Source organism: Heptranchias perlo, chromosome 32 (assembly GCF_035084215.1).
Source record: "Heptranchias perlo isolate sHepPer1 chromosome 32, sHepPer1.hap1, whole genome shotgun sequence".
Classification (NCBI taxonomy): Eukaryota; Metazoa; Chordata; class Chondrichthyes; order Hexanchiformes; family Hexanchidae; genus Heptranchias; species Heptranchias perlo.
In genome coordinates, this window is record NC_090356.1 from 15,269,405 (window position 1) to 15,281,872 (window position 12,468).

The window sequence follows — 12,468 nt, forward strand, 5'->3', positions numbered from 1 at the left end:
TTTAAAATCACAAGCTTTCGGAGATTATCTCCTTCGTCAGATGATTGAATGAAAAGGTTCTCAAATCGCATATCTTATACGATGTTGGGACAGCATCACACCAATCAAAAGGTGTCGTTGTTATTCAAACAGGCCAGTCACGGAGAACAGCACGTCCCAGTACACTAGATATACATTGTGTCTATTACACAGTCAGGCAGAAAGAAACTCAAAATGGCAGAGAGAGAGAGAATTTTCATTCAATCATCTGACAAAGGAGATAATCTCCGAAAGCTTGTGATTTTAAAATAAATTTGTTGGACTATAACCTGGTGTTGTAAGATTCCTTACATTTGTCCACCCCAGTCCATCACCGGCATCTCCACATCATGGCTATTTTAGTGGAGCAAAGCTAGTTTATTTTCCATGGGTTTAACCCCCACACTAAAATAGCAGAGGAATTTCAGACAAATGGGTGAAGAATGTGTACACTAGTATCCCACAGTGTTACCTCAAGGCTTTTAAAATCCCCGCACAGGCTCCACAGTATGTGCCATAAATATATAATGGATGCAAGAGGGTGAATTTGAGGCTATAGTCTTAACTCAGGGGTTCAATTTAAACTGATTGACCTTCACTGTCATGGGCTATGGTATCATTTGAACTCCCAAGATACTGCTTTATAATCACTCCCAGATACCCACTATTCTGTGTATTATTGGACATTTATTTTTAAGAAAAATTAAATAAGTGCTGTTTCATCCTGTTATAATTACTGATGTGCACTGCTGTGTATGTTTGATCCTTGAACCTGCTTTCAAGCCAAGTTCTGTTTTCACAAGGTTACAAAGCATTTTATAATTAGCACGTTCATTTATTTTGCTTAAAGGCGTCATTAAAAAGTGTTTGGCAAAATATTTCTCCTTTATTTGCAAACGTGCAAGGGAATGACACTAATCATGTCAAACGTATCATTTTTAATTTCAAGTATTTTCTCCTCAGAACCAAATACAAAACCTATCAGGATGTGATCCCCATATCTTGTCTCACCGAATTTCCAAATGTGGTCCAAATGGCAAAGGTGTGTAACAATACTGGCATCTTTCTTTAGAAACAAGGTGTTACCTGGTTAAATGTTTAACTATCAGATGAGTACACTGCTATTGTGGATTAGAAAGGTTGTCAGGGTACTGTGCCCAAAATGGCTGCTGTTGTTGTCCTATGTAGCCACTGCACTTCAGAGCCATTTGTTGTATGTGAAGTGTTTTGAGACATTTTTAAGAGGTATGATAAGATGCGACAACAATGCAAGTCTTTTCCTTAACAAAGTCACTAAGGCCAAGAAAATATGACACAAAAGCTAATATGTATGTACACATGAAATGTATTGTAATAGCATTTTGAAGGGCCAAAGCAGCAGTAGGGAGCAACTTGAATCCAGGCCATTGTACAATGGTGCTTGACTGAAAGAGGGGGGTGGCCTCGCCAAGGGCAGTGATTGTGTCCATTTATACTTTGATCAGCCATAAAAGAACCAAACTTTTGCAGTGTTTCAAACCAAAAAATTTCAAGTGCCTTTCATGAGAATGAAATCACTTAACAACCAGCATCTCCATCTGTTAAATATCACTAGTTCTCTCTCTCTCTCCCCATCACTCTTTCTCCTTTTTCTCTCTCTCTTCCCCCCTCACTCTTTCTCTTTCTTCTCCCCTCACACTCTCTCTCACGTGCCCCCCACCCCAACGCAAAGTGGGAGGCAGAAGTCTTCCCTCGCCAACCCCCGCCGACTTTCCTAGTGTGATTTGGCCCTTCCTGTGAACTGCCTGCTGACTCCCCCACCCACAGTCAGGGCTTCCCAAGAGCAGGTATGTTATGCCATTTTCATAGAGGAGGAGGACATAAGAAATAGGAGCAGGAATAGGCCATTAGGCCCCCCAAGCCTGCTCCACCATTCAGTAAGATCATGGCTGATCTTGGACCTCCACTCCACTTTCCTGCCCAATCCCCATACCCCTTGATTCCCCTAGAGCCCAAAAATCTATCGATCTCTGTCTTGAATATACTCAACAACTGAGCATCCACAGCCCTCTGGGGTAGAGAATTCCAAAGATTCACGACCCTCTGAGTGAAGGAATTCCTCCTCATCTCAGCCCTAAATGTCCGACATCTTATCCTGAGACTATGTCCCCTAGTTCTAGACTCTCCAGCCAGGGGAAACATCCTCTCAGCATCTACCCTATCAAGCCCCCTCAGAATCTTACATGTTTCAATGAGATCATCTCTCTTCTAAACTCCAGAGAGAGTATAGACCCTTTCTATTCAATCTTTCCTCATAGGACAACCCTCTCAAACCAGGAATGCCGGCCTTAAATCATTGTGGTTAATGATGAGGCGTAATAGTGACTAAATGTCCATGTTGATGCCAAAGGTTTCCAGAAGACTGTGGGCTGGAAAGATGTGTGCTATCTTGCCATGCAGGCAGAGAAGTAGTTTTGTATTTTATAAGTTGGAGGAGCACAATTGACTGACCTATGTGGAGGTTGCAGTCAATTGTGGATGTCAATAAATGATCATGCAGAGCGAAGAGAGGTCAGAAATTACTAACCCCTCCAGACAACCACACCTCATAAGAGCACTGATTGGGCAAGAGAAGTTAAAGCTGCAGATCTCCCCAAGCAATGGGTTGGTACCATCCATATTTTATGTGTTGCCCCCTTCTTACTCACTACCATATATTCACTCATATGCGTACATACTATCACACAAAAATGTGCACATCTAATATATTGTAATGTGAGCTCCGTTGGAAGGCAGCATTGTAACATTAGTCGCATCTCTGTCATTGTAGGCTTGCACTGCCAGTGGGTCAGGACAAGACAGACCCCTGTGTCCTTCTCACCAAACTTTGTAAGCATAGCTATACATGCTGAGGGGGTGCAGTTAGTGATCTTGAGGAAACATTGGGTAAGACATAGGGCACAAGTGAGAACCTGCTGGTCACCATCAACGAGCCCACTACTTTGAGAAATACAGCAGTGTGGTGACTTTGGGCAGCTGTGTCACACTCCTATTGTTAGTCAGTGGGAAAGGAGAGGAAATAGCTGGCTATGCTGATCAATGCAGTTGGTTTATGCATCTGTGGGCAGGATGTTGGCTGTCACTGAAGATGGTGACTATACTAGACTGGAAGGAGATGCAGCCAAACAAGTGTGTGTGTCTAACCTTGCCTGATGCAGAGAGTGCCAACCATACGGTGCAAATAGGCTGAGTTGTCCCTTCAGGTCATGGCAGCCTGTGGAGCCAACAGCCTCCTCCCCCTATGGTCTTTGCCAAGTAAGTGTGCCAGATAAGGTCGGTGACATCATGGAAGGTGCAACCCATCTAGTTATGGTACCTTCTGATCTCCTCGTCATATTTTGTTTCAAGTGTCTGTCATGAAAGCTCAACAATTGTCCTCCTCGACCATCTGTCATTCTCCTTCTTCCTCACTGGTTAAGTCTCCTCTTCTTCTTCACCACTTGGTTAAGACTCCAGGGCAGGACATCCATTAAAAGGGATGTTGGTGACATCTGAGTTGGGGCCACAGGAAGGAAACTGGCTCAGAGAGGGAACAGGGATTCCAGCACCTCTGAGTTGAGGTGTGGTAAAAATCAGAAAGCATGTTCTAAGCCCCAGCCATCCCTGGGATATCTACCATATAGTTTAAAAATTATCACTGTCGTAGGGACCTTAGTGTAGTTAGATTAATCAGTGAAGAAAACTTGATGCCATGAGCTAAAATTATTTTTTGTTCCTCTTTTTCCAGCTTGTTTGCGAAGAAGTAAATGTGGATCGTTTCTTCCCAGTTTTATACCCTAAGGTAGGATTCACTTATGGTTAGTGTCTTCAGTTCCTTTCATTCCTCTGATCTACCTTTCATAGTCTTGTTTCTGTCGCTTTTACTTGTACTCGCCATGAATGCTAATTACAAAATGCTTGAGGGAATCCAGTTGATGTGAATGCATGCATTAGGCTGTCAGGAAGCTTTGTTCCCGAGAGGTTTTGTTACATTTTCTTCTGTCTCTTCCAGGCCTCTCGGCTGATTGTGACATTTGATGAGCATGTCATCAGCAATCATTTCAAGTTTGGGGTTATTTATCAGAAGCTCGGCCAGGTGAGTGCTTTGTCCCATAGATAGCTGTCGATCAAATTGCCCCCCATGGCTCAATCGCGTGGTACGGAGTCACAACTGGAGTATTGAGTCCAATTCTGGGCACTGCACTTTAGGAAGGATGTGAAGGCCTTGGAGAGGGTGCAGAAAAGATTTACTAGAATGATTCCAGGGATGAGGGACTTCAGTTACGTGGATAGATTGGAGAAGCTGGGGTTGTTCTCCTTAGAGCAGAGAAGGTTGAGACGAGATTTGATAGAAGTGTTCAAAATCATGACGGATTTAGATAAAGTAAATAAAAAGAAACTATTCCCATTGGTGGAAAGGTCGAGAACCAGAGGATACAGATTTAAGGTGACTGGCAAAAGAACCAAAGGTGACATGAGGAAAAACTTTCTTACGCAACAAGTAGTTTATGATCTGGAATGCACTGCCTGAAGGGATGATGGAAGCAGATTCAGTCGTGGTTTTCAAAAAGGAATTGGATAAATACTTGAAGAGAAAAAATTTGCAGGGCTACGGGGAAAGAGTGGAGGAGTGGGACTAACTGGATTGCTCTTACAAAGAGCTGGCATGGGCTCGATGGGCTGAATGGCCTCCTTCTGTGCTGTGGCCATTCTGCGATTCTATGACCCATACCAGGTACAGCTCCACACATGCCGACCAGTAACTCGTCCAAGTGGACTTTATTTACATATAAGCATAAATAGTGATCATTGGTGGGCTATTCTTCTGTGGGAGACATCATTTGGTGAGCCTGATGCTATCTTCACCTGATATCCCCACACATACATTTTATCAGGAATGGAATTATCTGGCCGATTCTTCCTCTGGGAAATAGGACCATCCTGTTCTGTATGGATGAGCTCCACACTAGGTCGTGCATTTAATAATTGAGTCACTGGGGAGACCAGAATTTTGTTTCCTTCAATAAAAGCTCCCAGCCTCCCACCACCTGCCATCACAGTAGGAAACCTATCACAAGACAGGAAAACTTGCAGACGGGATGAGTAGAAGTTAACATTGTGCCTGTGAGCAAAAGGATAGGTCAATCCACAACATAAGTGGACTAAAAATGGACTCGATCTGAAACCCAAGCCGATCAATTGGAATCACTTCAGAACGCACTAACTACCAGAACTCAATCCCGATTAAGTTGAGTGTGACGAGCAATTGTTTATACTGTGCCTACCTTATCTTTTTATCTCAACAAGTATACATGCACTTTGTAGAAGGTGTTTGTTGGAAGAGAAGGCACTCATTATATTTTAAAGACTAGGAGAACAAAGTAACACATTAGAAACACAGTGCTCAACCATGCTTTTTTAAATTCATTTTTTGCACTGCTCCAACGTATTATAAATGGCACTTCAACCTTTCAAAGAAGCCTTTGAAATCTGAGCGGCATTTGAGACCTTCAAATGTGAACATCAAAACAATTAGTCTTGTCCCACTTGAATGCACTTTGTGTGGCAGCCTTTCTGCATGGTGCACCATATTCCCCTTCGGTGACGATGGGTCTTTCACCAATTCAGTCGGGTTTAAAGCGCCTTTCGCTTGCACTAATAGAGGAGCACTCATCAATGAAAGCATATGATTGAGAGTTTAATTATAAAATAATTTGAATCTGGGAAACTCCATGAAGTGGAGTACTAAAATCATTAATTCAACATTATTATTAAATGTGAATTTTTGTACAATGCTAATTAGCTTAAGCTTTACTTTGTGCAGCCTATTGTAAACCTTGTCACAAATCTATTTTAAAATTTGAAGAGAATATCCTATTTTGTTTGTGATCAAATGAAGTGTATTCAACAAATTCCGCAATAAGAAACTGTTTTACAATTTTGATTCACTTTATTATTAGCCAACAGCCTTGATTTATATTTTATAGGAAGTAAATGTGAATGATAAGGACATGCATTTCAGGATATCCCAAAGTGCATCACAGCCAATTAAGTACTTTTGAAGTGTAGTCGCTGTTAATAGCAATTTCTGATTCAATGTTGCTCTTACCTGATACAAACTGTGGCTTAGAAATCATTTATTGCTCAGCTATGCTCTTATTTTATGCCACTGTGACATGATTTATGTATTGCACTGATGCAATAACTTGTAACCAAGGAGTGAAGTCACCAGTCTGATAGTACATTGAAATTAGATAAGTTGTGTGAAAGTGCCTCACAACAGCTGCAATACAACTAGCAAAAGTTACAAAAGCAAGACTTTGAAATATTAAAATATTAAATTTAAAATATAAATCCAAATGTTAAAATGATCAGCAAGTCAGTATTTTATCCAGCATCCTAAGTGGAGTTCTGCACATGTGTTTAAGTAATGTAGAACCAGCAGTATAACTCTGTGGTACTGGCTCGCACCGCTCTAAAGCAGGTCTATTCGTCCATCATGTTCGAGGGCAGGTCCTTGCTCAAGTCTCACATTGAGATTCTTGAACCACTTACTAGGGAAGAGTGGCTAAGGTGGATTCCTGATGCCTTGCTCATGGTTTTTATCTTTGGAGTACCTTCCCCTAGGTGGGTACTCCAGTCTACTCACCAGGACTGTTTCTGATTTGTCGTGTTGCTTGTCCGATGAGCAAAATTTTCCCCAACTAAAAATTGGGAAGACTGATTTTTTTCAGTCCCCGCCATAAACTTCGTTCCCTATTCACCGACTCCAATCCTCTCCCTGGCCACGGACTGAGGCTGAACCAGACCATTCGCAACTTTGGCGTCCTATTTGACTCTGAGATGAGCTTCCCACCACATATCCACTCCATCACTAAGACTGCATACTTCCACCTCCATAACATCGCCCATCTCCATCCCTGCCTTAGCTCATCTTCTGCTGAAACCCTCATCCATGCCTTTGTTACCTCTAGACTTGACTATTCCAATGCTCGCCTGGCTGGCCTCCCATCGTCCATCCTCCATAGACTTAAGCTTATGCAAATCTCTGCTACCCATATCCTAACTCTCACCAAGTCCCGTTCACCCATCACCCTTGTGCTCGCTGACCCATATTGGCTCCCGGTTCGGCAGCACCATTATTTTAAAATTCTCATCCTTGTTTTCAAATCCCTCCACGGCCTCGCCACTCCCTATCTCTGTAACCTCCTCCAGCCCTACAACCCTCCGAGATCTCTGCACTCCTCCAATTCTTGCCTCTTGCGCATCCCCGATTTTCATCGCTCCACCATTGGCAGCCGTGCCTTCAGCTGCCTAGGCCCTCAGGTCTGGAATTCCCTCCCTAAACGTCTCTGTCTCTCTACCTCTCTCTCCTCCTTTAATACGCTCCTTAAACCTACCTCTTTGACCAAACTTTTGTTCACCTGTCCTAATATCTCTTTGCGTGGCTCTGTGTTAAATTTTGTTTGATAACGCTCCTATGAAGCACCTTGCGACGTTTTACTATGTTAAAGGCGCTACATAAATGCAAGTTGTTGCTGTCGTTGTTTCCTGATTCCTTCCTCATGTGTTTTTATCTTTTGGGAGTACCTTCTAGGTAGGTACTCTGGTCTCTACTCACCAGGCTATCTGGAGTAGGGTCCAAACCCAATCCTTCTGACTCAGAGGCAGGAATGCTACCACTGGTGTGAGTACTCTACTGGATGTCAACCCAACATTTAGAGACCATATTCTAGTCTCCATTCGCCGGGGCCGTCTGGAGTGGAGCTTGAACCCTTCACCTTCTGACTCAGAGGCGGGAATGCTACCACTGTTGAAGAGCTGAAGCCACCCGAATTCTTTCAAACTGAGAGCTACTGGTGTAACAATTTATAAAAGAGTGACCTGAAATATCCAAACATAATTCTATAATTCTTATAACTGTGGATAACGCAGGTTCATGTTTGTTTATGTATTTGGTTTGACTATTTGGCCAGGCTTAATGAATATTAAATTCCTGTAGACAACCAAGTAGAGTCAGCAATACCAAATATCATTTTCTCTTGTCCAACAGACCTCAGAGGAAGAATTGTTTACCAACAATGAAGAAAGCCCCGCCTTTGTTGAGTTTCTGGAACTGTTGGGAGAGAAAGTCGAGCTACAGGACTTCAAAGGGTGAGTGGTCTTCAGATGCCATATTGACCAGATTTGTAACTATTATATATTCAGTGACACTTATTTGAATACTGAAATGTGATTGCTGACGGGGGTCTTTTAGTTCAATTGAAGATGTATTGATGGTATCATTCTATCATATTGACTGGATATACAAACAGCCAGTGTTTTGTAATCTGGAGGTTGAAATTGCTGCCATTGCTAATTTTAGTGAAAATTTAGACGGGTGCAGTACGATCTGTGGGGAAAAAAAGTGCCCACAAACTCTATCATCCCGTTTAGTGCCTTTGAGTATTCCTACCTACCCCTTCAAAATTCAATTAATGAGCCTTAGCAAAAAGGGAGGTAAAGAGCTGTTTTATGCTTATTGAGACCTTGTTAAAGACCAATCAATAGGAGCCTGTGCACAATCACGCACCATTGGAGGTTCTTCAAAAAGTGAATGATTTCTAGCAAGTTAGATCTGGCAGCTTCGGAGTACAGAAGGTTCATGACACATAACAGAACTACACCAGGCAGTGGGTCTACTGAGTACAGCCAGCTACCTGGGCATGTTGGAGGACAGTCAGAGGAGCTCCAAGGATGGTGATGACAACCTGGGCATGTTGGAGGAGATGTCCCTGAGGAGGCTGTGCCTGAGATTCTGCCTAGTCAAAGATGATCTGGAGGGACAATCAGCCACCTAAACAGGACTACTGGTGGCAATGACGGTTGGAGAGTCCTTCCAGACACCCAAAGGGGACTGTACAAAATTCAGTAACTTAGAGGTTACAGAAGCACTTCCATTGCACTTAATTATACTTCATGACTAAATAAGAACACATCTATCAATATTATGTGTGTCTCCACATGAGATGTTGGACATTTCTGCTCCACCCAGAACCCTCCAATTTTGCATGAATTTTGTCATTAAGCCTAACAGTAATGGGAACTGTGTCGGTGATTTGGCCCAGGAAAACTCTGTCTGCCATCATGGCATGGAGAATGCAAATTGCATAACTCTCCTGTTTTCACTGATACATCTTTCCTTCTCTGTGTTGGTATAGTTTTTTTTTGCATATATCTTTTACAGCTACATGTTTCTATTATGTGTAAATATGCCTTATAATCAGTAATACAGTCACAGTTAGACCTAACCTTGGTACTTTTGCTTGTCAGGTAATTTTTTCTCACTGGGCGACAAGTCCCTTTTAGTCCTCGAGGCAGTGTTCACCATCTGGGTGACATGCTCCCACACATGCCTCCTCCTCTGCAGATTTCGGTTCCTCACACACCAGAAATGTTGTGATGCTCTGTCGCAGCACTGATGAGAGCCTCCAGCCTGACACCAGTGATTGATTTTCTTTTGTTGTCCTTGTATACTTCTCCACCACAAATACACGCACCACAGCTGGATTAACAACGTGGGAGAGATTTAAACTGGTGAAGTGGCTCATTAGCTGCTGTTAAATATTCATCATTGTGGGTGCACCGTGTGTGGCTGATATTTCTTCACTACCTCCGACTGAATCTTTTCTCCACAGGAATTTTAAAAGTGCATTCCTGAGTTTTTGGTAGCAGTTTGCTGATGGAAAGAAGTTGACTTTCTCATATTTTTGTGAAGATAGAAATGTTGGATCCTTAGGTTTTTTTAAAAAAAACTTAGGCCCTGACATTCTGGGCTCCCCGCTCTGCCACCAAAGGTGCATTGGAGCAGAATTCCCAGCTGCCTTGACCCATCCCAAATTGTGAGGATGGAGTCATTTCCATAGACAGAGGGTGACTGTTAACCTGTTTATCTTGAATGAGTTAACGCCTGCATTAGAAAAAGCCACAGGTGAATGCCGTATGAATGCGTTAAACGGTAATTTCTAAAGATGCGATTTTAAACCCTACTCAGCCGGTGGAAACCAGGCGGCAGGCAGTTAAAATCAGCCAGATGACTTACCCACTGACATCCTGCCATCTTCAATTTTAACCTGAGTAGGCAGCAAAAATGCCTGCCTGAAGGAGAATGCCAGCATGAATTAGGAGTCGGGGGGTGGTAAAGGCAGGGGCAAAGAATACCAGCATTAATTCGGCAAGGAGGAAAGAGCACCAGTTCGAACAGAGGAGTAGGGAGGAAAAGTACCAGCCTAACTAAGTTGGAGGGAGGGAAAGTGTGCCAGGTTGAATTGATGAGGGAGAGGGAAATGAAGTGACTGTATTAACTAGGAGAGTTGGAGAAGAGGGTGTCTCTGTGAAAGGACAGGGAGTTGGATGGGTGCAGTGTCTCTGTGAACTGGGTCCAGAGCGGGGTAGAGTGTCTTTGTGAACTGAATGGTGATGGGTTGGATGTGGGAGAGTGACTGTTGAGGTAACTTGTAGGTAAGTGATGGTTTGGTTGGTCTGTTGAAAATCCAAATATCTCATTGTTTTATCTTTTGAAACAAAATAAAATCTACTGTGAAGAATAAAAATGCTTAAAGTTAACCAGACAGGCACCATCAGTTTCATGCCTTCAGTGTTTGAATTTACCCTTCAGATGGTGCATTTATGTTTTTTTTAACCCTACAACACAAGTGAAGGAATGTTTGTACGCCTCCCACTTGAGTTACAAAGCCTGTGTAATGACTTGTTATAATGTTCGGGCCGTTACTTGAGCTGTCATCGGTTTGGGAGATGTGTTAGCATTTTTATAACTGCTTGTCAGCTTTTGCTAATTTTCTAGGTTGATCTGGTGGGACTGCCATTTCCAGCTTGTAGCCTCTCATTCCTTTAGGGTTGGAAGCATTAAATTTGATGCTAATAATCAAATTCTTTGTTCTGTAGCTTTCGAGGGGGCCTTGATGTTGCACATGGCCAAACGGGGACGGAGTCTGTTTACTACAACTTCAGAAGCAAAGAGATAATGTTCCATGTTTCCACAAAACTCCCATACACAGAAGGGGATGCACAGCAAGTAAGTCTGTACCTACGTGACTTAGGAATGCTGCATTGGGGAAAACGGTATGTGATCATTCTTAAAGTTCACAGTTCAGGGCCTGTGCTGTGGAAAGTACTGAGCAGCCATTTTGTTTCAATCCAGAGAAATATGTCAGTGTTCCCTCCCTCCCTCCCCCATCTCCAAACCCCTGATGGCTCAATGGGTAAATGCACTTCTTGGTCTTGTACTGAGCTACATGGAAAGATATTGGGCACGCTACCAGGTCTGTACTGAGTTACCTGACCTCGTTGCTCCTGGACTGGTAGTGCCTGTGTGAGAGTGTAGCACATAATTCAATAGTACTGCAAGTGGAATAATTGTTGATCCCGGTTCCATGCTAGGGCCAAGAGTGAATAAATGGAGACATAGACTCACGGGGACAGCGAGAGTTGGAGATGACGTTACAGGCCTCTGTCAGTGCAGCTCGAGAACCAGCTGAGAGTTGTGCAAAAATGACCCTGATCAGTAACCCTCTGATTCTCCCACACTCTTTCTGTCTGCTGAACTACCTGTTCGTCTCCAATGGATGATATGGCCAAAAACTGAGTGGCACAGTAAGCTGGCTACCACCATGCTAGTCCATTGTGCTTCAACATTTCATTTTTTCTTCCCCCATCTTCCATACAGTAATTTACCAATGATGATTCTGACATTGCTGCAGTAAAACTTGATACAGGCGGAGTAAATGGCCAGAAATATATCCTCGTGCTTACTTCTGAAAGTCTAGTTTGTGTCTAACTGTGTGTAATTTTTTGACCTCTTTTTTTACACAGCGAGTTGTTATGATCTGAAATGCATTGCCTGGAAGGGTGGTTGAAGCAGATTCAATGATAACTTTCAAACAGGGAAATGGATATATACTTAAAAAGGAAACATTTGCAAGGCTATGGGGAAAGAGCAGGGGAGTGGGACTAATTGGATAGCGCAGGTACGATGGGCCGAATGGCCTCCGTCTGTGCTGTATGATTCTATGATTTACTTGAAGTGGTTCTGCAATGTGCGGGCCTCCCAGTGCTCTGCTTACGTTGGGCAGATTGGGGCAGAGCACTGGCAGCAGTGAAGAAACCACTGAGTATTTATAAACTTTGGTTTCCTGGCTGTGGTCCACCCCACGCTGCGGGCCTAGACAGGCAGGCTGAGTGCTCCGCTGAAGTGGGAGCTGCCGTGTTAGACGCCTGTTCCAGCCGAGCTCTTACTGTATCTCTGATAAGTGAAGTTCTGATTTGAAAGAACAATATTCTGGGAATCTGAATCCAAAGCACTAGTGGTGCACTGGTGCTGATATTATTGGCACTAAGTACACTTGTGCAATTGTTTCACTTTTGTCTAACGTT

General features: G+C 43.1%; 1 protein-coding gene across 17 annotated transcripts in view; it reads left to right on the forward strand.

The window, feature by feature from the left end:
* Positions 1–12,468, forward strand: part of rap1gapa (RAP1 GTPase activating protein a) — a 477,305-nt gene that overhangs the window by 401,769 nt on the left and 63,068 nt on the right. For all 17 annotated transcript variants that reach the window (XM_067970459.1, XM_067970460.1, XM_067970461.1 and 14 more), the window contains 5 exons: positions 982–1,060; positions 3,785–3,838; positions 4,049–4,132; positions 8,090–8,190; positions 10,981–11,110. In XM_067970459.1, coding sequence (XP_067826560.1) covers positions 982–1,060; positions 3,785–3,838; positions 4,049–4,132; positions 8,090–8,190; positions 10,981–11,110 — 448 coding nt within the window. The remainder of the gene's footprint in view (positions 1–981; positions 1,061–3,784; positions 3,839–4,048; positions 4,133–8,089; positions 8,191–10,980; positions 11,111–12,468) is intronic.